Source organism: Macaca fascicularis, chromosome 1, assembly GCF_037993035.2.
Source record: "Macaca fascicularis isolate 582-1 chromosome 1, T2T-MFA8v1.1".
Taxonomy (NCBI): Eukaryota; Metazoa; Chordata; class Mammalia; order Primates; family Cercopithecidae; genus Macaca; species Macaca fascicularis.
In genome coordinates, this window is record NC_088375.1 from 54,846,440 (window position 1) to 54,872,264 (window position 25,825).

The following is a 25,825-nucleotide window of genomic DNA, read 5'->3' on the forward strand; positions in this document are numbered from 1 at the left end:
TACATATAAATACAAACAATAATCTCAGTATTCAAACTAACGACTTTTTAAAAAAAAAAAATCCATTATTCTAGGACTTCAACTGTGCTTCTTTGGACAAATAGTTATTCAAACAAGAAAGAATTTAAATTCTTTTAAACTATTTAATACCTACTAAAAATCTTTGGTGCATTTAAGTCAAAACCCATTAGATTAACACATTTCTGCACTTGATAAATTATTCCATTTACAGATTAAGTGCTAACTGCTATCTGCTAAAAATTAATTTAAAACAATAAATTATGCTCGCAAAATAAAAAAAAAAATTCTGAATGAGGCTAAACTTAGTTGCAAGATTCAAAATTTTAAGTACAGTTACAAAATAAATGGATTAGAGTTAGAGAGCATTTGTCCAAAATACTCTAAATCAAATATTACAAAAGGTCAACTGAAAAGAATAGGCCTCCTTTTATACTTTTTGTGCCAACTTTTGTCAAAAGCCTATGTACATTCAGTTTGCCCAAATCCATGAGGTTTTCACAATTGTAAAATTTTTTACATTTTTGGAAATTAGAGGCAGCAGATTAGTTTCATTTTGTTTTTGTTGTTGTTGTTTTCAATCATCCACTGAAACTATTTCTTTATCAGAATTATATTACACATCTCCCAGACTAGGTTAAGATTAAATGACAGGATGTAGTACCTGGCACATAGTAAGCATTCATTAATGCTAGCTTTCTTCTTTCCCTACTAGTAGCTCTGCCACTTACTGACCTTGTGAGCTTCAATGAGTCCTTTTATTTTAACCTCAAATTCTTTATCTATAAAGTGGGAATATAGCTTGTTCTTTCTATTTCAGGGATGGTTATGAGGTTCAAATGAGATAACATATATGAAAGCATTTTACAAAACAGTAAATCACTACTCAAGTTTAAGATATCTACAATAGTAACTAAATACAATTATATAATTATATTTCATTTTACTAAGAGATGTATTCCAAAAAAGTTGTATGTAAACCAATTCCTACAATTAAATTATATATTTAAAGCATTAGGACATTATTATTAAAAGAACTCTAAAGTAAATACCTTCAAAAATCAAAGTATTCTTTTCAATGTGAAAATGCAATATCTTCTTTTTCTTCCACCAAATGTATAATATACCATATACATACATGTATATAAATATATATATACTATCTGCCTTTTTATAAGTCTAAACTTTTCTACATTAGCTTATATGTAAGGCAGGCTACATTTTTATGTATGATTTCTTTCATTATAGTAAGATTTTTAGTTATAATATTGTCAGTCTTTATGATAAAAATCATGAAGATATGTATTTTTAAAAGTCAATTTGAAAGACTAACAGACTAACAGTACCTCATATAGTCAAGCTCAATCATGTAAGTACCCCAGATATAACATTTCCACACAAAGAAATAAGAATGCTTTAAAAAGGAGAACTTAGTATGTCCACTAATCTTAAGACAATTACAACCAAACCTTGATAAATGAAGCTAAACTCAGACTGGTTTTATTATTTATATGAGCTACTTTGGTTAACTGCCTCAATTTTCAATATTTCTTTGTTTTATCTTCGCTAGTATGGCAAACATTGCTGTAAAGTACCTTTATTTCTTAAGTGCTTCAGCAACAGTTTCCACCACTACTAATTGGTTAAACTTTATTCATTAAAACTTCATTATTTTATTTGTGATTTTTTTTTTCACAAGGGCGAGGCTAGACTTTACAGTTTACACACACAAAAAAGTGCTTAAAGCAATTAGGAGTGTAAACAAAACTGAAATAGAAAACTTTTAAAACTGCTATTTTCTAGTAGTTTATGTACAAATGACATGCTAATAATAAATCAACCCTGTCTAGTCTAATCTTCAAGCAACTCTACTAGGAAACATTATCTTAGTTTTTAGTTAAAATTGACTTGAAAATATGGAAAGTGCATGTCTTTAAAGGTATTTTATAATTTTGATTTTGTCCTCAATTTTAATTACTGAGGTTTTGCTGTAACTGCTATTTCCTTTCACCAAGTCCTCAACTTTTGTCTCATACAGAAATAAAAATTAAAGGTTAATTACAGACATTAGGCTTTTGTGAAGGCAAAATTAAAGATCTAGATTGCATGTAAATGTGTATATCAGTAGTGGTTCCATTTAATTAAACAATGTTCAGTTAAATTAGGCACAAATTTCATAATTTGTTTGGCACCGTTTCTAACAATTGAACACAAAATATCTAGGTTCTGCTTCCTAGAGTTTCTACCAGACAAGTAAATGAAACTAAAAGTAGCATGTTTAATTAAATTTCATCTAGTTACAACTGCTCTTTCCTCAGTGAGATGAAGATATATGCTATATTATATTAACATTTCTGAAATAAATAGTAAAGTACAAAAGGTGAACTTACCTTGAAAAAGATCTAGTTAAAACTCTCATATTTTTCTTGTAACACATTTTCAGTTTGTATAATTTAATGTCCAGACCTATGTTTGCCTTTCTTATTCGTAACAATTGAAGTATAGGCAAAAACCAATTATCTGGATTATTATTTCAGTCCTACATTTAACAGCTAATCTTACATTAGTTAAGCTTTCCGGCTTTGAGTATATCGAAAGTCCAAAGTCCAAAGGATAATGATAAACTAAAATTACAGATGAATGGAAAGACAACACAGAAATATCCAAGACATTCTTGTAAATTCAAATTCCTAATTTCAATTTTAAAAATTTGTAGGCCGGGCGCGGTGGCTCAAGCCTGTAATCCCAGCACTTTGGGAGGCCGAGACGGGCGGATCACGAGGTCAGGAGATCGAAACCATCCTGGCTAACACGGTGAAACCCCGTCTCTACTAAAAATACAAAAACTTAGCCGGGCGAGGGGGCAGGCGCCTGTAGTCCCAGCTACTCCGGAGGCTGAGGCAGGAGAATGGCGTGAACCCGGGAGGCGGAGCTTGCAGTGAGCTGAGATCCGGCCACTGTACTCCAGCCTGGGCTACAGAGCAAGACTCCGTCTCAAAAAAAAAAAAAAATTTTTGTATAAAGTAATAATGAATCTTAAGTTAGGATAAGAAACAGTTGCAACTATCAGTATACTCTTAATTCCTTTTTCAAGGCTATATGGTCCTCAAACTTGTTTGTAAGATGGGGAAGGAAGAAGAAGGGGAGGAATAAGATTAAAGAAGAATAAAAATTTCCACTGATGATTAAAAAAAATACTTCCATAATATCAGCGGCTAATAATTGCAAAAAATTTAAGAAACCATTAGAAGTTAGCACTGAATAATCTTTAAAAATCACAAAAATGTGCACAGAAATTTTATGTCAGAAATTTTGTCCAAATATTCATGTTCAGTAAATAGAGACACATAGTTTTCTTGATTTGAAACTGTTCTGAGGACTTGAGAAACTAGAGAAAATGAGAAAATAGCAGCCCCACAAATTTAAAAGCTATCAGCTCTACCATTAGCATATAACCGTCCAAAAATCTGTGGAATGTTTAGATTTACTCATGAATGATGCTCATTAGTAGAAATATTTTGAACACCAGTAGTGCTATCAAGGCCCAGTAATGTTCCAAGATAAGATTGTTCTCTAGGATCTAGCATTTGTTCAGGTCGAACTGGGTGAACTATATTTGCAGGTTGAGGAGTAAGAGTATATTTTTCCAGAAAAGCTAAATCTGCTGCTCGTGGATAATCAGTTGACTGTGGTTGTGATGACAGAATCTCATGAGAAGATGGTGGGAGAGTGGTAGTATGACGCACTAGGTCACTCGGAGTGTCAGGCATCTGAACTGGAACCAGTGTTACTGGAACACATACTTCCGCAGATACATTCTGTAACATCGTCTTGGCTTCCGATTGATAAACTTTGGGCTGGTCCATATATTGTTTTGTTTCTGTTTGAAAGATTTTGTCATCGGATGAGTACTCAACTGGCAAGGATACAAGTTTTTCCTCAGAAGTACTGAGAGGATCATCAGGAGATTTTATTTCATGAACATGGTCAATGTGGTATTTCAGCTTGTCTTTCCGCTTAAATGTTGCATTACAGTGCTGACAGTTGAAAGGTCGGGCATCAGAATGAATAACCAGGTGTTTTGTTAATGTCTTCTTAATTCTAAAAGACTGATTGCAAATTTGACACTTGTATGGTTTTTCACCTGTATGAACAAGAATATAATTAAATGTAAAATGTACTCAACTTGATAAGACAATGACTTCAAGTAGCAAACTTCAATGTGAATACTTGCAAGAACTTGATAATAGCAATAATACTGTATACTATCACAAAATGCAGACAGCACAGTAAACTGGTAAAAATAAGAGGCTTAAACATCAAAAAGATCTGGGTTTGAATTCTGGCTATCATACTTATTAGTCAAACATTTGAGCAAGCTACCCAACTTCTATGCCTAGTTTTATCATCTGTAATGTGGAATAATAATGATACCTACCTCACAGAGTTGGTAAATGGAATAAAAGAGAAAGTGGAGTAATAGGGCTTAGCACTGCACCTAGTACATAATAAGTGCTTGTAAACTATTATTATTGCTTACTTTTATTCCCATAGCCCTCAAAAAGTTAAACCAAAACACCTGATTTCCTCCCCCACACAAGGAGGATAAAAACTAAAACAGCAATTCTAATTAACCTGGTTCCTTGGATTAGATGAGAAGTAGTTATCTCTGGCCTGAGGTCAAAATAACAACAGTTGTTCAGTGGAAAGAACAAAGAAGTTGGACCTGTTTTTACTTCCCCCTCAGTCAGGTTCTCACACTATAGTTTTGTTTTGTTTTATATAAAACATTATAAATTCCTAAGTTAGCCAGGGTGGTAGGCAGAATGATGGCCTATCAAAGACGTACACACTCTGGTCCCAGGAAGCTGTAGATACTTATATGGTAAAAGAGACTTTGAAGATCAGATTAAGATAAGACCTTGAAATATGCAGACCAACAGGCGTACACAGGTGAGTCAAATCTAATCATAGGCGTCGTAGAAGATGGCCAATAACTGAGGAAGAATGGGTCAGACAGATGTAACATGAGAACTCAATCACTAATTGTTAGCTTTGAAAATGGAAGGAGGAAGCTAGAACATAAGGAATACTGCGGCCACTATAAGCTGAGAAAGGCTCTCAGTTTACAATAGGCAAGAAAACGAGAATCTCAGTCCTGGTCCTACAATTCCAATAATTGATTCCTGTCAGTAACCTGAATGAGCAGGAAACTCATTATTCCCTATAGCCCCTGGAAAGAAATACAGCCCTACCAAACACTTAGGTTTCAGCTTGGTGTCAGACTTCTGACCTAAAGAACTATATGGTAATACATCTGTATTGTTTAAGCCACCAAATTTGTGGTGGTTTGTTAACAGCAGCAACAAAAAACTAATATATCCAGAAACACTAATACTGCAGTAGACACAAAGGCATTATTTTAAAGCCAAATTAGAAAATTATATATTGATTGTCACATGAGTTTGTTGATATTTTCTTCTCATTTCTCCATTTGAAACATCATCCATTCTCCTAGTAAATTAAAATATAATTACATCTTCAAGTCGAATCATTAATATCAAACTATTATTTGTTAAATATTATTGTTAAATATTTTGTAGCCCATTGGAACCTTCAAATCCCACTATCAGAAAATTTAGACAGACTGGGAGGCTGAGTACCTAGTACTATTGAATTTTTACTTGTTTCTGGACTAACATTATTACTGATGTCACACATTATATAGATAATTAACTTTTCAGAAAAAGTATTTTTAACTGTGTATAGAACACACAGCATCTAACATTTGATTTTAGAAGTGAATGCCTATAATCAGAGATAATATGGAAAAGCTCAGAGGAGAGTGCTTTGAAAACAACAAAACTTACACTTCCAAAATGCAAGAACTTTTAAGTGCTTTCTATAAATCCCTGGCATCAATACTTGCCATGCAAGGAGCATTCTATAATTTGTTTTTAAATAAGAACACGACCACAGCAATACTAACACCATCAAGAAGTACAGAATTTACTTTTAAAGACAAAAGTTTAAGTTTTGAGTGTTCTCTGGCACAGAATCAGCATGATGGTCCTTGAGTATCTTCATTAAAAAAGTTTTATAAATGCAATGATGTTTTTAAACTTAGAATAATATTCAATCAGTTCAAGTGAATAACAGATACTTTTAGAAAAGTGTAATCCAAATGGGCATATTCCTTTGAGAAGTTTCGATTATTATTTTAAACAACTATCATTTTCAATAGAAAAATCAATTTAGGTTTTTAAAAAGATGAAAATTCATAAAGAAAATGTTAACATTATTAAATGTAAAAAGCACACCTAGAGTGCTGAAAGATACATAGCAGAAAAGGTGAAAACTATCAACTTGATGAAAAAATACAAATTAAGGAAATAAGCTTTCTGCAGTGAGAGTTTCTATAGTAAGATTATGTATTTAACAACAATAATGCAAGTGGAGTGCATCTCAAGATCATAAATCAGAGACATAAAGCAACCAAAAGGTCCCTTTCATTACGTACAGAAAGAAGCATTAAGAGTAGAAGGAAATAAACAATACTCAAAGAGATGTAAACTAATAGCTAAAATCATAGAATCTATGAGCCTTTAGAATTTAAAAATGTCATCCACAGAATCACCTTTCTTTAGATATTAAAAATTGGTGTGTGAAAAATGTACATTAAGAGACTTATTTCAGACTTGATAAGTAGTTTATATCATATCATGCCTCTTACTGATGAGGCGGAAAGATAAAAGATTTTTTAAAAATAACTCCCACCCCCAAATTACTCTTTGCAGGCATCAAAACACAGCCAAGTCAGCCAGAACCTAAGGGGGAAAGGACTGGTGACACAGGAAGTATAGAGGTGCTTTATTTTCTCCTCAGTGCACTTTCAGATTTAGTCTATGGGGAAATAGAGGCCAAGCTGCAGCCCAGCACTTGAGAAAATCTCACTGGAATAAGAAGATAAAAGTTGGAGTTTGGGACTACCAAAGAAGTGAAGGGTCAGGAGCCTGAAAAAGAAGGAACAACAGAGAAATGAACAAAAATATCTGTATTTGCCAACTATTAAAAGAAACATTTGCTGGGTGAGACAGCTGGAAACCAAGAGTCAGAAGGCTACAGGGTTGACCAATATTCAGCAATCCCAAGAATATGGGAGACAGAGATTGGAGTTCAGGACTCACCAAAGTGAGGAACTCTAGTAAAAACACCATGCTGTCAGTAGAGACCCCAATACAATGATGAACTAGGAGAAAGGCAGATCAGAAGCAGCCAGAAACAGAACAAAGTCCTCTCATATTCTATTTGCTTGTGAGAAAAAAATTAAATCTATCTGGAAGGAACACATGTTCAAGAGCTTCTGTAATTTTTAACTCAAAAAATCGAAAGTTCAATACAAAGTGACCAGGTATGCCAAGAAACAGAATCAAATGATCAAATGTCAAGAGGGGAAAAAATGCAATACATACACCCAAAGCAAATATTATACATAAAAGACTGGGATATAAAAATCAATATGATTAATATGTACAGGAAAAAATAGGAAAAGTAAATTTTACCAGAGATTGGAATCTATGGGAAACAAAGGCAACTCTAGAAGAGGTAAGTGAAGATGTCTAATGTACATGTAATTGAAGTCTCCGAAAGAAGAGAGAGAGTAGGCAACAGCAATATTTAAAAAGAAAATGGCTAAGAATCTTTCTAAATAAAAGAAAGACATCAAGTCACAGATTCAATAAACACTACAAACCTCAGAAAATACAACACACACACACACACACACACACACACTCAAATCAAGGCACACTATAGTAAAACTTCTGAAAACCAAAACCAGAAAAATCTAAAAAAGTAGCCAATTAAAAAGAGACATTTCCTTCAAATGAGCGACAATAAGACTGATAGTATATTTTTTTCAACAAAAGCAAAACAAGCTCCAAAACCAAAAATAACCTATCTAAAGTGCCAAATGAAAAAAAGCTGCTAACATAAATTCTACAGTCAAAAAAATTATTACTTATAAGGTAAAATAAAAACATTTTCAAACAAATAATATGGTGCCAGCCAACTGCATGAAAGAGAACTTTTCATGCATAAGGAAAATGACCCCAGGTGGAAGAACAGTAAACAGTAAAGAATAAATACATGGTTAAATCTAAATAATATTAAATATTTAAAACAAAAAAGCAATGTATTTGGGTTTTAAGAGACATGAAGAATTAAAATACATACAATACATAAGAGATAAGAAAGATAAGGGTGTTATAAAGATTTGCAGTTTCTGGAAAGTGACTAACAATTTCAATTATTTTATTTATCTTTTCTAGAAGGTAAGGTAGACTGTAACAATTTCAGAATGCACACTGTTATCCTGGGTAACCACTAAAAACATAATGAAAGAACACAGAATTAAGAAGTTAATTGAGGGAAAAATGACAACAACAATACTTAATGATTATAAACAAAGTGAAGACAAGAGAAAAAAGCATCAAGGAATCAATTGTGTAAACAGCATGATGATATATTCAAGCCCAAGTAAGTGAGAAATCACATATAATTTAAATGAGCTAAACATATAAATTAAAGGATAAAGATGATCAAAATAGATAATTAAATAATACCAAAAGATACATATCATAAATATAAGTCCAAAGAAGGCTTGGAACTAAAAAATATATATATTTAATATGAAAGTACCCAAAAGAGTGCTGGTAATCTTTACCATAATAAACAGCAACATTTTATAATTATGTAAAAGACCGTTCAACAGAAAGATTTGACTAATAATATATATCTAATACATGTATTATATTACATATATAATACATATCTTAATATATAACATATATTACATATATCTAATAATATAACCTCAAATTACATAAAGCAAAAAATGAAAAAAATCAAAAGAAATAAACAATTTACAATCATGGTTATAGTAGAGACTTTCACATAAATCTCTCGGTAACTTACAAAATAAGTGGTAAAAAATCAAGAATGTAGAATATTTGAATGGAATATCTTCTCTGACAAGAGTAGAATTACGCTAGGTATCAGTAACATAAACTTGCTTAGAGAATCCCCAAATATTTAGGAATTGGATAATACAATTTGAAGTAAACCATTAATGAGAGAATAATTTAGAACAGACAGTAGAAAATATTTTTAACTGAATTATAATGGAAATACGAAATTAAAAATGACGTATGGATTGTAACTAAAGCAGTATTCAGAGGATAACATGGCTTTCAAATACATACAATAAACAATAAAAAATACTAAAATTTAACAACTTAGGCATCTACATAAAAAAGGCAGGGAAAGGCAAATTAAAAAAAAAAAAAATAGAAGCTGGTGGCTGATAAGATGACTAAACAGGAACAGCTCCAGTCTGCAGCTCCCAGCGAGATCAACGCAGAAGGCGGATGATTTCAGCATTTCCAACTGAGGTACCCAACTCATCTCATTGGGACTGGCTAGACAGTGGGTGCAGCCCATGGAGGGTGAGCCGAACCAGGGTGGGGCATCGCCTCACTGAGGCTGAACAATGAGAACACATGGACCCAGGGAGCGGAACAGCACACACTGGGGCCTGTCGGGGGATGGGGGGTTTGGGGAGGGATAGCATAAGTAGAAATACCTAATGTAGGTGATGGGTTGATGGGTGCAGTAAACCACCACAGCACGTGTATACCTATGTAACAAACCTGCACATTCTGCGCATGTATCCCAGAACTTAAAGTATAATTTAAAAAAAAAAGAAGAAATACAAACAAAATGGAAGAAATACAAAGAGAAAGCAGATATGAAAAATAAAATAAATCAACAAAGAGAAAAATCAGCAAAACCTTGTGGTTCTTTCAAAAGATTAATAAAATCAATAAATCCTTAGCATGAAAAGACATATTACTAGTAACGGGAATGACAAAAAGCTTATCACTAAATACTATCATCACTAAAAAGATAAATAACAAAATAGCCCAAATTCTGCCAATAGATTTTACATTTTAGATTAATAGAATACCTTTAAAGTGAATAAATAAATTGAAAACATGACAGCTCTTTAACGGTCATACTAAAACATAAATTAAAAAACACACTTTAAAAAATCTTCAATTAGGCCCAGCATGGTGGCTCACACCTGTAATCCCAGCACTTTGGGAGGCCGAGGTGGGTGGATCACGAGGTCAGGAGTTGGAGATCAGCCTGGCCAAGATGGTGAAATCCCATCTCTACTAAAAATAAAAAAAATTAGCCAGGTGTGGTGGCGGGCGCCTGTAATCCCAGCTACTCAGGAGACTGAGGCGGGAGAATCACTTGAACCCGGGAGGCGGAGGTTGCAGTGAGCCGAGATCATAGTATTGCACTCCAGTCTGGGCGACAGAGTGAGACTCAGTCTCAAAATAAAAAAAAAGAAAAAAACATTAATTAAAACCTTTCCCTACAGAAAACAAACTCAGGAATTTATTCTGTCAATTCTTCCAAACACTAATGAGGAAATGATGCCAATTTTACACAAACTCCTTCAGATAACTGAAAAAGATAAATTATTTCCCAAATCATGTTTTGAGACCAGCATAGTTATGATAATACAGCCTGTCAGGGACATTACAAGGGAAAAGATATAGGCAATATGTCTTGTGAACCAAAAAAATGTACAAAATATAAGCAAATTGAATTCAATTATACAGGATAATATATCATAAACAGGATATATGCATGTCTGTACATTTGTTTGTGTGTTTGTTTGTTTGTTTTTGAAACAAGTTCTCACTCCATTACCCAGGCTGGAGTGTAGTGGTGCCATCCCAGCTCACTGCAGCCTCAATCTCCCAGGCTAGGCGATCCTCCCGCCTCTGCCTTTAGAGTAACTCAGACTACAAGCATGCGCCACCACACCCGGCTAATTTTTGGATTTTTCGTAGAGAAGGGGTTTTGCCATGTTGCCCAGGCTGGTCTTGGACTCCTGGGCTCAAGCAAACCATCCACCTCGACTTCCCAAAGTGCTGAGATTACAGGGGCTTGTGAGCCATTGCACCCAGCATGAACAAGATATATTCTATCTTCAGTACACCAGGAACAGAATGAACAAGATAATATATCATTAGCAAGATACTATGTCAAATCAGTCTGGGTTTATTCCAGAAATGAGGTTTCATATTCAAAAATCAATCAGTATAATTTACCACATAAATAAAATAAAAAAATATGATCAACTCAATCCCTCAATCAATATAGAAAAAACATAAAATTCAACAACTACTCATGACAAAAACTCTAAATAAACTAGGGATAGTAATTTCCTTATCTATCTACAAAAAACCTATAAATATATCATACTTAATTGTGAATTATTGAAAGCTTTTCCCTTGAAGATGAGAATAAGAAAATAATCTCTACTATCAATGTTTCTACTGGAGATGTGACCAAAGTAATAAGGTTTTACTTCCCAACCCCAAAAGACAGAGAGAGAGAGAGAGAGAGAGAGAGAGAGAGAGAGAGAGAAAGAAAGAGAGAAAGAGAGAGAGAGAGAGAGAGAGAGAGAGAGAGAGAAAGTGTGTTATAAAGACTAAAAAGGGGAAAACGAACCTGTCATTATTCACAGATGACCTGTTTGCATGCTTTGAAAATTCCAAAAAAGCTAGAGGCAAACTATAAAATTTAATAAGAAATTTAGCAAGGTCACTGGATAAAAAGTCAATAAACGAATTCAATTCTATTCCTATATACCAGAAACAAATAAAAAATAAAATTAAAAAAAGGTCAAAATTTGATTCAAAAATATCAAATGTCTAGGTATAAATGTAATGCAAAATGTGTAAGATAGCTACACTAGAAACCACAAAACGTCTTTGAAAAAAATCTAAACAAATTAATGGAGGTGTTCACAGACTGGATGTTATGCTGTTGTAAAGAAAATCAATTATGGAAAAGTTGACCACAGGTTCAATGAAATTCCAATAATTCACAGCAAGTATTTTTGTGTGTGGAAATTAACAGACTATTTATAAATTTATATAAAAATACAAACGGACAAAAATAATAAACACATTTGAAAATAACAAGTTGGCAAATAAAGCACACATATATGATCACTTAATTTACAACAATATGCCAATGAAATGTAGTGAGAAAGGATCGTCTTTCCAAAAAATAGTGCTAAAGCAACTGGATAACCATATGTTAAAAAAAGAACTTTCACCTTTACCTAATAACAAACACAAAAGCAAATTATAGAAAGTTCATGGATCTAGATATGAAAGTTAAAATAAATCGTCTATAAGGTAACAGCAAAAAATATTAATGACCTTGGGTTGAGCAAAAGCTTCTTAAAGAAAACACAAAAGAACTATAAAGAAAAAAATGATACATGACGTCTTTAAAATTCAAAATCTTTGTTCATCAAAAGACATCATTAAGAGTGAAAAGGTAAGTCATAGAGGAGAAGATATCTGTAATATATATATATATATATATATATATCCGGAACGTAGAAAGAATATCTACAAATCCATTAGAAAAAGATAGACACTCTAATTTTTAAAAATAAGTACAAGAATTAATTTAGTATTCCATAAAAGTAGATACCCAAATGGCCAATGAGCACAACAACAGGTCCTCAACATCAATACCCATCACAGAAGTGCAAGCCGAAGCCACTCTCAGATAGTGTTACGTATCTATCAGATGGATTAAAAAAAAAAAAAAAAAAAAAAACAGTATCAAATGTTGATGAAAATGTGAAGCAACTGAGATTTTCATACATGGCTGGTGGTGGTGTAAACTGACATTATTACTTTGAAAAACTACTTAGTAGTATCTACTGAAGTAGAACATATGCATATCCTATGAGCCAGGAATCCTAGGGCCATGAATATATACAAGAGAAAAGAATGCATATGTGTATGAAAAGACATGGACAAGGATGTTCACAGCAGCTTTATTCATAAGAGAACCAAGCAAATATAAACCAAGTATCCATAAAAGTAGAATGAATAAATTGTAACGGTCATATGAAGATGAAAATGAAAAGAAACAAATTACTGTCATAACGGAATCCACACTTAATATTAAGAATCCGGAAAAAAAGATTACATATTACATGATTCCATTTACATGAAGTTCAAATAAAATTAATTTTTGGTGCTATTAATATATATCAAAATATTATCTTTGCAAGGAGGTTACTGACTGGGAGGAGCCATAGAGAATCCTTCTGAAATCTTGGTAGTATTTTATATCTTGATCTGAGTAGTGGCTACATTGATGGATTCATTCATAAAAATTAATTGAGCTGTTTGAGATTTGTGCACTTGTGTGCTATACTTCAATTAAAAAAAAGCTTAGAAAGAAAATTCACCTTGAATAAAGAAATCAGTCAACATTAAAATCAAGTCCTAAATTTGTGGTCATCTTTATGCCAATTTAATGAATATGTTTCATCAAGACAACTGTTCAAGAATAGATGTAATCACTACATTCTGAAGATTGAACAAACAAAACTCATGATTAGAAAAAGCTATCTGTAGAAGAAAATCTTATATATATTTTCCAACTAATTTATCTAACTGTGTGGTTTAAAAATCAAAGAAATTAGAGAAGAGTCATAGGAGAACATAATAAATTTATTTACTCAACTAATATTTATTGAGTGCCAAACTCTTCACAAGCCCTAGGATATGCACTGATTGTACATACTCATCTGAAGCAATTAGGTGTACTGAACTGGCCAAAACTGAAACAAACACATCTTATTGTTTCTCCAGATGAGGATATGGAGAAAAGACATACTAATAGAAGAAAAAAAAGATATAGAGGAAGTCTAGTTAAGTAAATTCTAAAAACCAAAAATTTAGCAATATTTATAAATAATGAACTAAGAGTATCCTAACTAAGGAAAAAAAATCTGAAGAACAAAATTTTTCTGGTCACCTGCTGAGGGTAAGGATGGTTCAAAATCCTTCACCATTTCCTAGATAAACTATTCCACAAAATTACTATCTAATTTTACTCTATCTCTACATTTGGCAATTTTCCTTCTGATTAATAAACTCAGCAATTCTGCTTCCTTGATAAAGACACCCTAGCTAGTAAACATTAATATCTCATTTTCTAGAATGTAAATTAATGACATTCTGGCTAATCTATTCCCAGTATTTACTGTGAAGAATTACTCACAATACTTACAACTCTCAATGCACAGATAAAATTGAGTTTCTGAACCTATAAATCTCAAAAATGGACTTGGGAACATGGCGACCATTTCTTGCAAAAGCCACTCTGTGAAGTCCTGTCTGGGTAGACTGTTGGTCACTTTAGATTGGGAGTTGGTAAATAAAGTTTTATTGGAACACAGGCATGCTTCATCTGCTTACACAATGTCTGTGGCTGCTTTCAAACCACAACAGCAGAGCTGAAGGATTGTGACAGAGACTATTAGCTTGCAAAGCCTAAAACATTTACTATCTAGCCCTCAACAAGTATTTGCTGACTCTTGCCTTCTAATATTGTTCCCTCTCATTTCATAACAGCCATAGTCTTTGTCTTATTCCATCACAGAGCTCATGTCCTCAATTTTTTTTTTTTTTTTTTTTTTTTTTTTTTTTTTTGAGACGGAGTCTCGTCGCCCAGGCTGGAGTGCAGTGGCGGGATCTAGACTCACTGTAAGCTCCGCCTCCTGGGTTCACGCCATTCTCCTGCCTCAGCCTCCCGAGTAGCTGGGATTACAGGCGCCCACCACCACGCCCGGCTAATTTTTTGTAGTTTTAGTAGAGACGGGTTTCACCGTGTTAGCCAGGATGGTCTTGGTCTCCTGACCTCCTGATCCGCCCATCTCGGCCTCCCAAAGTGCTGGGATTACAGGTGTGAGCCACCGTTCCGGGCCATGTCCTCAATTTTCAAAGGACAGAGAGACTTGTCTTCTAATTCCAATTAACTGTGAAATATCCAGAGAGTGATGTTCCACACTGTCCCTGGCTACCAACCAATAACTATAAATCAGTGTTTTTAAAAATTTCGATGCAACATAGCCAGCACTAAATTTCTACTCTGGAAAAATTCTTGAAGTTGTACACAATTCTTAAATCATTTATGGTTTGAAATTAACTTTCTATAAGTTCACCATCTCTTTCAAGTCATGAGTTCTTTAGGTTAATTATTTGCAAAAGATATGGAAGATACCATTAAGTTTGTTTCCTCATTTTACACTTTTATTTATGCTCCCCCAAATTATGCCTTTTTTTTTTTTTGGAGGGGTGTCTAACTTTGCTTTTAACAGCAGCACTGTATCAGTAGTAAATCCTTTACTGCCACTATTTGCTACTAATATTGCCCAAATTCAGTTATTTACCATTCTAATATTTATGAAATCACTTATTTTTCTCTTCCAGAATAGCAGCTTGACAAAATCCGAATTGAATATAAAACAAAGCAGGCATAAATACATAAATGGGTTTGTTTCTTAAGGAAAACAAGGTTTTAAAAATGTTAATTTATTTGTAAAGGCAAACAAGGCTTCAGACAATATATAAGAAAGAATCTAACATATTCTGTATTTCAAACTGTAGTAACATTCCCAAGGGAGAAAAAGGAAAGATTTCAAAAATGACAACTTCTGGAAGGCAGCTGACGCAAAGCATTCTAATATAACTACCTATAAATCATGACTGGCTATGTAAAAAGGAAAACGACACGATGGTAACATGGTAAACAAGACAATGAGGTCATATTTGCATTACTCTTTGAAAAGAGAAGAGAATAAAAGATAACAAGGAATTTAATCTGAAGACTTAAGGAAAGCCTTCAGAAAGCGAAATAAAGAAGAACCGTAAGACAATCAGAAAAGGGAAAATTACAAAAATTAAATATCCTATGGATGAATTTTTCTCAAGTTTTATAAAATATTTAAAAGTATTGAAGCTTACATAACAGAGAATAGAAGATGAGTATATTGTTCAATCAGGGCATGAACTTCAACATAATAAGTAATACTCTTAATGGGGAAATCCAAAGAAATTTAACCAAGAACAACAAAGTTTAAATGCCTATATTTTACTTCTGATTACACATTTTATATATATATATATATATATATATATATATATATGAACTACCCATTAAAATTTACCTGAATGCGTTCGAAAATGCATTTCCAGACTTGATTTGCCTTTAAAAATTTTCTTACAAACATCACATTGATGAAATGTTGCTTTATATCTAAGAAAATAAAAAGATTTGAGTTTTTCAATATAATTTTAATAACTGACAATATTAACAATTATATTAATAACTAACATAATGAAAATAAGTTGCAAATTCATTTACAACTATATATATTATTCTCACATTAACAAAGTAAAGAACTCCAAAGAAACATGGAAATACTTTTAATGTGTTGAGCTTGCCTCTGGTTCTTCCTCTTCCAGTTACATCCAACAAACGAATCTATAAAAAGAGGTCCGTAGATTTTCAACTGCTTTAAGTCACTGAACTTTTATTATTACTAGCTATCCAAATATACAAAAAGAAAAATTGTAAGGATAGAAACAGATCAAGAGTGGCATAAAGGGGAAATGAAGAGCTATCTAGAAAGGGACATGGCAGAAATTTTGTGGTGACGAAACTATTCCATATCTTAATTGTGGTGATGATTACATGACTTGCAGAATTATACACTAAAAAGAATGAATTTCACTTTCTGTAAATTACACCTTAACTAAATTTAAAAAATAGATGCTCAGGCTGATTAAAAAGCATCTGCAGCAATTTCAAAACCTGCATTTATCAAAAGGGTAGAATTGCTCTCATCGGTTTGTGTCCTAACAAAAAATTGTAAATTTGAACTTATAAATAAAATAAATTTTATACCTAAATTTAAAAATGAAATTAGTCCTTTATTTTTATTATAAAATATTAGACAGAAATAAAGCAATAAGTTACCAAAAAAATTAACTTAGTAAGCACCACAGCATAGTGCCTAAGAAGTGTCTGAATTAACAGTTCTCAACTGAAAATTGTATTGTGATAATTTGAGATATTTATAAAATAATTATTATTTAAGTGGCAGTTATTGAGAAAGCCACATCATCTCACCTTGGAAGCAATTCATATGGAATGAATACATGGCAAAATAATTAAATCAAACTTGGGCTACTTAATCTTCTGTAAAACAGTTTGCTCTTAACATACCCATTGAGTTTTACTGGAAATGTTTAGAACATTGTTACCAACACGAAATAGCAACATACTATGCCTAGGATTTCAAATGTCCCTCATTTTTCAATTTATCCAACCCAACATTTATAAGACAACACGCAAAGGACTCTCCTATAGGAACTTAATTCTACTTGATGAAACAGATGGTTGTTTTTATTTTCGTTAGAGACAGGGTCTTGGTCTGTCACCCAGACTGCAGTGCAGCGGCATCATAATAGCTCACTGCAGCCTTGAACTCCTGGGCTCAAGCTATCCTTCTGCCTCAGCCTCCTGAGTAGCTGAGACTACAGGTACATGCCACCACACCCAGATAATTTATTTTCTTTTATTGTTTTGTAGAGACAGGGTCTCACTTTGTTGCCCAGGCTGGTGTCAAACTCCTGAAACAAACATTTACACAGATAATTTGGATTTTGTGAATTGAGGTTGTCAGTAATAACCCTGGCAAAACACTCCTAACCAGGAGTTATGGAATAATGCTTGGTCTACCTTATTCCATTCATATCCATGGTAAATATAAACAGAGATACATGGGCACATAGAGAAAGAGGAAGCAGTACTCGACTGGGGGCAGTTTTGCCCCCATAAAACATGTGGCAATGCCTGAAGACGTTTTTGTTTTTCACAACTGGGTATAGGAGAATAAGTGCTACTGGCATATAATGGGTAGAAGTCATGCATATTGACAAATATCCTACAACACACAGGAAAAGAATTACTTGGTCCAAAATGTCAACAGTGTTTGGGCTGAGAAACCTTGCTCTATACTATGAACAAAGTGATATTTTCAACACAAATATGCACAAAACACTTTAACTTCCTCACAGTGGACTTAGGATAAATTCTGTAGGGCCTTGCATGGCTAAGACCCTATGAAAATATATCTTGTCATTATCACATGGATGCTAAGCCATATAGATTTTCAAGGAAGGAGAGCATAAACAATTCCAACTGAAGCAGAGATGTCAGTAAAAAAAGAACTTAAAAATGCCTATTGGATTTGGCAACAAGGAAGTCATACTGATAACTGTTTGAGCAGAATAAGATCAGAGGTCAGATTGCCACACTGACTGGAATGTGAAGAAGTGGTTACTGAAGTAGTCACCATAAAAAAGTTTAGAAGCAAAGATTAGAAAAATAATTGGTTGGAGGGGTGTTAATCCTTAGCACTCTTTGATATGCTCACAACCTTTAATCTTTATCCATAGCCCAAACTTCATTCCTGAGATTTAGACTACTATCCATCAAATTTTATGTTGACAATTTATATTGAGCATCTCAAAGTCAATAAACACCAAACAATTCATCATTTCCCTCTATAAGTTAATCATCTCTTCTATTCTCTTATCTCAGTGGCTGGAATCATCCACCCAGGCTTGCAAATAGAAATCATCTATGACTGCCCTTATTCCCTTACTCCCCGAAGTCAATCATGAAGTATTGCTAACAAGGGCCTAAATGTTTTTCAAATAAATATCACTTTTCATTACTAATGCAACTCCTGACTTTAGTCCCTCATTATCTTTTTCTCAGATTATAACAGCTGTCTAACTGGTTGATATACTTGCCTCTGGACTTATCCATCACAAATCCAACCTCCATACATCAGTAAAAGCGATATACCTAAAATACAAATCCAGCAGTGTCACTCCTTTGTTTAAAATTTTCATTGGCTTGTTAACATGTAGAATGAAGCACAAGTTCCACAAAATGATACATAGGGCTCCATATTCTAGATCTACCACCATTAGCCAGTCTTTGCAAAAAAGTAGAGTCTACAGATTCTAGTTCCTCAATTATCTAGGCCAGCCAACAGGGCCACAGGCCTGTTAAATAAAAGGTGATGGTAGGTCCCAAAACTCCTTTCACAGGGTCCACAAGATCAACATTTTTTTCAAAATAATAAGACATTATCTGCCTTTTTAACTATGCTGACATTGACACTACGATGCAAACGGAACAGTGGGTAAACTGCTGGTACACTGCTAGTATCTTACTTAGCTCTAAGTAAAGCAGTAGTATTAAAATTTACTAATAATTGTATTCTTTACTACCATATAGTCACAAAAAGAAAAAAATGTAATGAAAGAGTAAGATTACTGATTTTATTATATTTTGCCCTTTCAGGCCTTGGCCTTTTAAATATTCTCTGATAAAATGAGAAGTACACATGAAGCACTTCTACTATATACCAAAACATGATGGTTATCTCAAGGAAAAGCACCTCTCAAAAATGAAATGAAGTGAGCTGGTCACTTCAAGACAAACAGCCACCAATGTTTGCTATCAATGATAAAATCTGAGCTTTCAAGCTAATATAAGAACTTTGGAATACTTGTATTTACCACTGTGATCTTGACAGCTTTCCAGTACTTCTTTCTGAGAGACTGGAGGCAATATTAACAAATGTGATCTGTTAATAGTATGCTGTGAAATGTGCTAACATTTGGAAAATCTGCATAACTCAGTGAGCCCATATTTTCTCAATAACAAACACATGATCTTACAAAATTATGCATGGTAAAAAAAAATCCATTCAATGTATAAGAGACCAAGAGATTGAATGTAATAGAGTGTGAAAACCTCATTAATCCTGTTTCACATTCCACCTTACAACTACCTTTAGGAAACTACCACTTGTTTAGCTTTAGTGTAGTAATAAAGAGGAATATCTATAATTACCTGAGAAGACTATTAACAATATTCCTCTTTTTTCAAACTACATATCTATGTAAGGCTAGGTTTTCTTCATTGCTTCAACCAACATAACATATCACAACAGCTATGACAATGCTGCAGTCTTCTATTAAGCCATGAGAGATTTATAAAAATGTAAAATAATGTTGCTCTTTTAATATTTTGTTTTGTAGTTATTTCTTAAAAAATCGCTATTTATGTTAGCATATGATAGCAAATGAATTAATATTTGAAAATGTCTTATTTCTAATGATTCAAATTATTTATTTAAATAAGTTATATTTTTATATTATCTTACATTATAATTTATATTAAGATATATTAATATATTAAAATATATTCATATTATATTATTATATAATTTATATATCTAAAAGCCAAATAATTTGTAAGGTTATAAAGAAATCATGAAGAAAAAAAGTTACAGGACCTTTGGAGTAAGTGAGCCTGTAGTTTTAAGTCTATCTGCACAATGAATTGAAGTTACTATTTCCTTTTTTAAACAGCATATCTTTATATCCCAGCAAATACTATCATTCCTTACATATACAAAATACAAGAGTTCAGTGAATACATTGATTCAATGAGTGAATCATCAAACAAAATTAATGAAATAAATAATAAATAAACCAACACATGAAAATGTAAAAAATGATTACAAATCAACACTTTCTACTACTCTTTAAATTGGTCTTTGATTTACTACATTTATATATACTATGTACATTTTGCTAATCATGCGCAGGACTATTAAGTTAAGTCTCTTGGCACTTTAGAACATGTCTGTTATTTATCATTTGCCCAAATGCCTAATCCAAAAACATGAATTACTTGAACGTTTTACACTTAGCAACTAACCTCAGTTAAACTTGGATATCTAAATTATATTAAAAAGCTGATGTTCAAGATAGCACATACCACCTTTAAATAAAATAATATTTTAAATGCTTAGTATGATTAGAAACAAGTTTAAATTCTGACTGCAAACATTTCCTAACAATTGCTGTCTTATTAAGTATAATATATAGTCAGTATATTTAGCTCTCAAAGAGCCTCAGCAACCAAATGCTAAGATTTTTTATTAATTATTGTTTACTTGCATGTCACCTTCCTGGCCTTTGAATTAACTGAAAACAAGGAGGAAAAAATATGCTTGCTGAATTCTTTTAGGTCCATAGAGATGCTACAGAATGTAGAGAAAAACAACTGGTTAACCTAACTTCAATTAAACAAAGTAAATTTAAAAAGTTACAACTTTCCTCAGAGACTTAGGCAATGTAAATTATGAAACATTTTGCTTTTTCACTTACTTTTGCCACACTTTCTCTCCAAGGTGTACACTTTTGTAATGAACAGTGAGATGATCCCTACGACCAAAACATTTTCCACATTCTTCACACTGATGAGCTTTTTCACCTTAAAATAAAGACCCAAATATTTTGATTATAATATACCTTTCAGGTTTTTATCCCCAGAAATAAACTATCAAACAGTAAGATCACATGATGTCAAATATAACAGGAAAGTAAAGCCACATTTTATTCTGCACTATTTGCTCTATATTCCTTACTCAAATAACTTTCTTCAAAAATTTATGCTTAATTTCATGGATGTGAATCTTTTCCCCGCTTGGAAAAAGAATCAATAGCCTTTTGCTGTATACTTCAAATCATACCTTTCAACGTAACAGAGCAAGATAAATGAAACTACTTCAAAACTTAGGCATTTAAAAAAAAAATAAATATATATATATCAAACACCTCAAATTGATACACATTAAGATGAGGCTGTCTTACTGTTTATAAAAAGGACCCAAACATTTTCAGATCTTTGTACTTTTAAAAGATTTTTCATCTGTGAGGATTTCTTATGTTTGCAATGAGCCAAAATATAAATATAATGAAAAATTCGACATAAGTCCAATTTCTCATCTCTATTCTTACATTTACTTACAAAGGCTTGGTTTAAAAAAAACAATCACTGTCTCAATACCAGTGTGCAATTAAGGCATGTGGCCTCTGAGTTAGAAATTAAGAATTCTCCTCCTAAAAATAAAAAGGCATAATTCCAATGGAAAAAGTCATCTGATTTTTAGTATATCTTAGAAGTGGTGATAACAACTGCAACCTACCTCACTGAGATCATTTCAGAAAATAATTACTATCTGTTGCATACTTTATATTCAAAAATTATGTTTAAAATAATAATAATAATCACCTGTTCTACCGTGCTCATAGAGATGGCTCTTTCCCATTATTGTGCTCACAGAGTTGGCTCTCTTAGCACTTCCTGAACATCAATCTGAGAGGAAAATACGAAAGAAATCCCCAGAATATAAAAATTATACAGTATAAAGATCTGAAATTGGTCAGGATTATTAAGGTACTCTTCTCCAAAAACAGAGTTTCAAAATTCACTATAACATATACTTTTAACACCCAATTTTAATCATTTCCCTTTTAACATGTAAGTTTCACCAACTTCTCAAATCCAATCAAAATCAGAAATATTATCACAGCTTCTCCCTTTAGGGAAGTGTCAATAGCAATTATTAGATATATCCATGTAATATGCAAAATGCAAATTTTGAGAATTTATTTAAAATTAAACTTTAAACTACACTTTACAGTCACAAAGGGCGACCAAATAATTAAAATTACAGTGACTATGTCATAAAGTTATGTCCCTTTTGGATGTTTTTAAAAAATGTTTTAGAACCAGAATTACAAAGAAGTGACGAGCATAAACCAAATTATTAAACTTATAGCCAACATAAACATAACATCATATGATGTTCTTTTCAGGTATTTAAAAAGGATTTTGGAACTAGCATTACAAAACACGGTATACCTGAATGTATTTTTTTGTGCTTTGTAAGGTGATCATGACGGATAAATGTTTTTCCACATTCATCGCACTCATATCTTTTATCATCATGATGTACTCGTAAGTGAAGTCTGTAAAGAAAAAAAAATTGAACACCATTAAAACTGGTGACACAGAAGGGAAAAGCTCAATAATGAATAAATGATGAATAAACAATGAAAACTGGGCTGTCTATTCAACTACTCATATATTATTGGCTTTATTTCTATGACCTTCAGAGTCCTTTTCAGTCTTTTACCACCTGACCCCAGGTCCCTACTCATCTCTTTCAAGAAAGCATTTCAACATTTGTATATGCTCAAACCACTTTTCAACATTATTCCTTCCCATCATATTAGATCCTAAATCTGGTTCACTGAATCTATCAAATGTCTAAGGTTATTATTTAGCTGACTGACCAAGACTCAAAAATATCAAAAGTGTAGTAATCAGAAAGGAATTAGAATCAGACAAATGAAGTAAGTGTACAAGTGACTAAGCATATCATGATAGCAAACGATACAGTAAATGATATGGTTTGGCTCTGTGTTCCCACCCAAATCTCATCTCAAATTGTAATCCCCACATATTGAAGGAGGGACCTGGTGGCAGGCAACTGGATCTTGGGGGCAGTTTCCCCATGCTGTTCTTGTGACAGTCAGTGAGTTCTCACAAGGTCTGATGCTTTAAAAGTGTTAGTAGTTGCCCCCACTCTCTCCTTCTCCTGCTTCACCTAGGTAAGACGTGCCTTGCTTGCCCTTCATATTCCTCCATGATTTTAAGTTTCCTGAGGCCTCCCCAGTCATGCGGAACTGTGAGTTAATTAAACCTTTTTTCTTATAAGTTACCCAGTCTCAGGTATGTCTTTATAGCAGTGTGAAAACAGAGTAATACAGCAAATAATGGAGAATTTGCCCTATTCTAGATAATTGTTATCAACCACAAACTGATATTTAATCATTTTCTATCTTTTATAAGAACTCCACTTCATGAAAATTACATTTTACTGCTTTTCTTCACACCAATAGAACAAAATGGGGCCCATTTTATAGTCACCCAAAGACAGTATAAAAGGCTTAGATTATTAAGATTAGTTTAAGTTGAATGAATTTTATCTCTGGAGCCTCCATCTCTCTACATATTCTAATGAAAGGAATAGCTTTCCTTTGCAAATTGCCAAAATAAGTGTTGATTTTACCAAGACCAACTGACTAGACTACCTCTAAAGGAGAAGTATTCAATTTAAACTTAAAACAAGATAAACAATAAATGAAAGTGTATACATTAAAGCCTTGTATATAAGAACAATTTAATAAAAATTAAAATTGTACACACATTTCAGAATTAGTTACATTATTATTTATTTAGAAAAAACTTTTCATAAACTGCAAATATGGTCAAGGATTCAACCGTAAAAATAACTAAATAAGATATAATCATTATTAATGCACAAAAGACTTTGGAAAATTGAGAATAGGGAGATTTTTGTTTTGCCTTTTATATTAAAATATTCTTTGATAGTAAAGAGTGGAGAAATGCACTAAGTTTAACTGAATTTTCATTCAGAGAAAAGTAATGAAATAAATATTTAAATAATGCCTTAGTAAAGCCTTCTGCAAACTTGGTGTGAGAAAATATTTAATAATATTTTATACCACAGAATAAAGATAATAAAATGTTTAGTAAAAAAAAAAAAATCCAAACAGTAAAGTTTCTGCACAACTTTGCACAACTTTGCATATCATAAGGACTAAGAAATGTTTCAATTCAACAAAGTAAATAGAACTAAATAGAGAATAATAAGAAAATAGAACTAAAATAGAGATATAATTCCATCTTAATAAAGGGAAAAAATGGTTTTACTTACCTATATGAACTTCCATGACGAAAACTTTGCCCACAAATACTACAAAGGTGAGGCTTTTCTCCACTATGGATTCTCAAATGTTCTTTCAAAGTAGTTCTGCATTAAAATATGTATATTCAAAGATTTTTAAAATGCCAATGTATATAGTAAATAGATTTGTGGAAAACTTACTAGAAAGGTATTCAAGCTAACTGATATTATGACAATTCTCTCCTCTTTCTCCTACAATAATTTTGTCCTTTACTATTCTCACTAGTATATAAACATGCTCATTATAGCTCTCTCTCCTTAAAAACAAAAAATACTTCAGCCTCATTTGCCATTGGTTTGCTCAGAGATTTAATTATACAAGTAAAGCAGACTTTCAAGAAGTATAATTTTAAAATGCTCATTATGACACTGAATTAAATTGATCTGAATTTTGATAGAGAGGGCTTAATAATATTGAAGTAATCCAGTTTATCAGTACTATTTCTTCCAAATATGTGCTTAGTATTTGTTGAAAAAATGTTGTAAAGCAAATAAAATGTTGTAGGTATTTCTAACTTCCAGGTGCTGATGTGAAAAAGGAACCTATATACAGAATATAATTATTGCTGTTCCTAAGTCTTCCAGCCCCACTGGCCCTGGATGGGCTACTATGAAACCATTACTCCTCAAAGTACATCACTAGCAATTCCTACAGTTCTAACCTTCAAAGCTTCCCCACATATCTAAAGTGCTGAGTAATAATGGACAAAGTTATTTTAAGGGGAAATAAAGCAAAAGGGAAATATGACTGACCTCTGCAGGCTTTTAGCTATCACTACTATAGTCATGTACTGTATAATGACATTTCAATCAATGACAGACCATATAAACAATGTTGTCCCGTAAGATTACAACGGAGCTACACAATTCCTATAACCTAGTGGCATCATAGCACAATACGTTACTCACATGTTTGTGGTGATGCTGTTGTAGACAAACCTACTACATTGCCAATTATATGTAAGTATAGCACATACAATTGTGTCCAGTACGTAATTCTTGATAATGATAAGCGACTATGTTACTGGTATGTATTTACTATACTTTTTATCATTATTTAGAGTGTACTACTTCTACTTATTAAAAAAAAGAAAGCTAACTGTAAAACAGCCTCAGGCAAGTCCTTCGAGA

The 25,825-nt window shown here is 32.6% G+C and overlaps 1 protein-coding gene across 7 annotated transcripts in view; it reads right to left on the bottom strand.

Annotated features, from left to right (window-relative positions):
* Positions 1-1,565: 1,565 nt before the first annotated feature.
* ZBTB41 (zinc finger and BTB domain containing 41) overlaps positions 1,566-25,825 on the bottom strand; it is a 48,282-nt gene continuing 24,022 nt past the window's right edge. For 2 of the 7 annotated variants that reach the window (XM_074031636.1, XM_005540314.5), the window contains exons 7-11: positions 24,665-24,760; positions 22,783-22,889; positions 21,243-21,348; positions 16,148-16,236; positions 1,566-4,162 (exon numbers count right to left, since the gene is read on the bottom strand). In XM_074031636.1, coding sequence (XP_073887737.1) covers positions 3,507-4,162; positions 16,148-16,236; positions 21,243-21,348; positions 22,783-22,889; positions 24,665-24,760 — 1,054 coding nt within the window. In that variant the 3' untranslated portion in view covers positions 1,566-3,506. Of the gene's footprint in view, positions 4,163-16,147; positions 16,237-16,365; positions 16,465-18,675; positions 18,859-21,242; positions 21,349-22,147; positions 22,234-22,782; positions 22,890-24,664; positions 24,761-25,825 lie in introns of those variants that run through there. The other 5 variants (XR_012430963.1, XR_012430964.1, XM_074031619.1 and 2 more) reach the window with 5 other exon arrangements.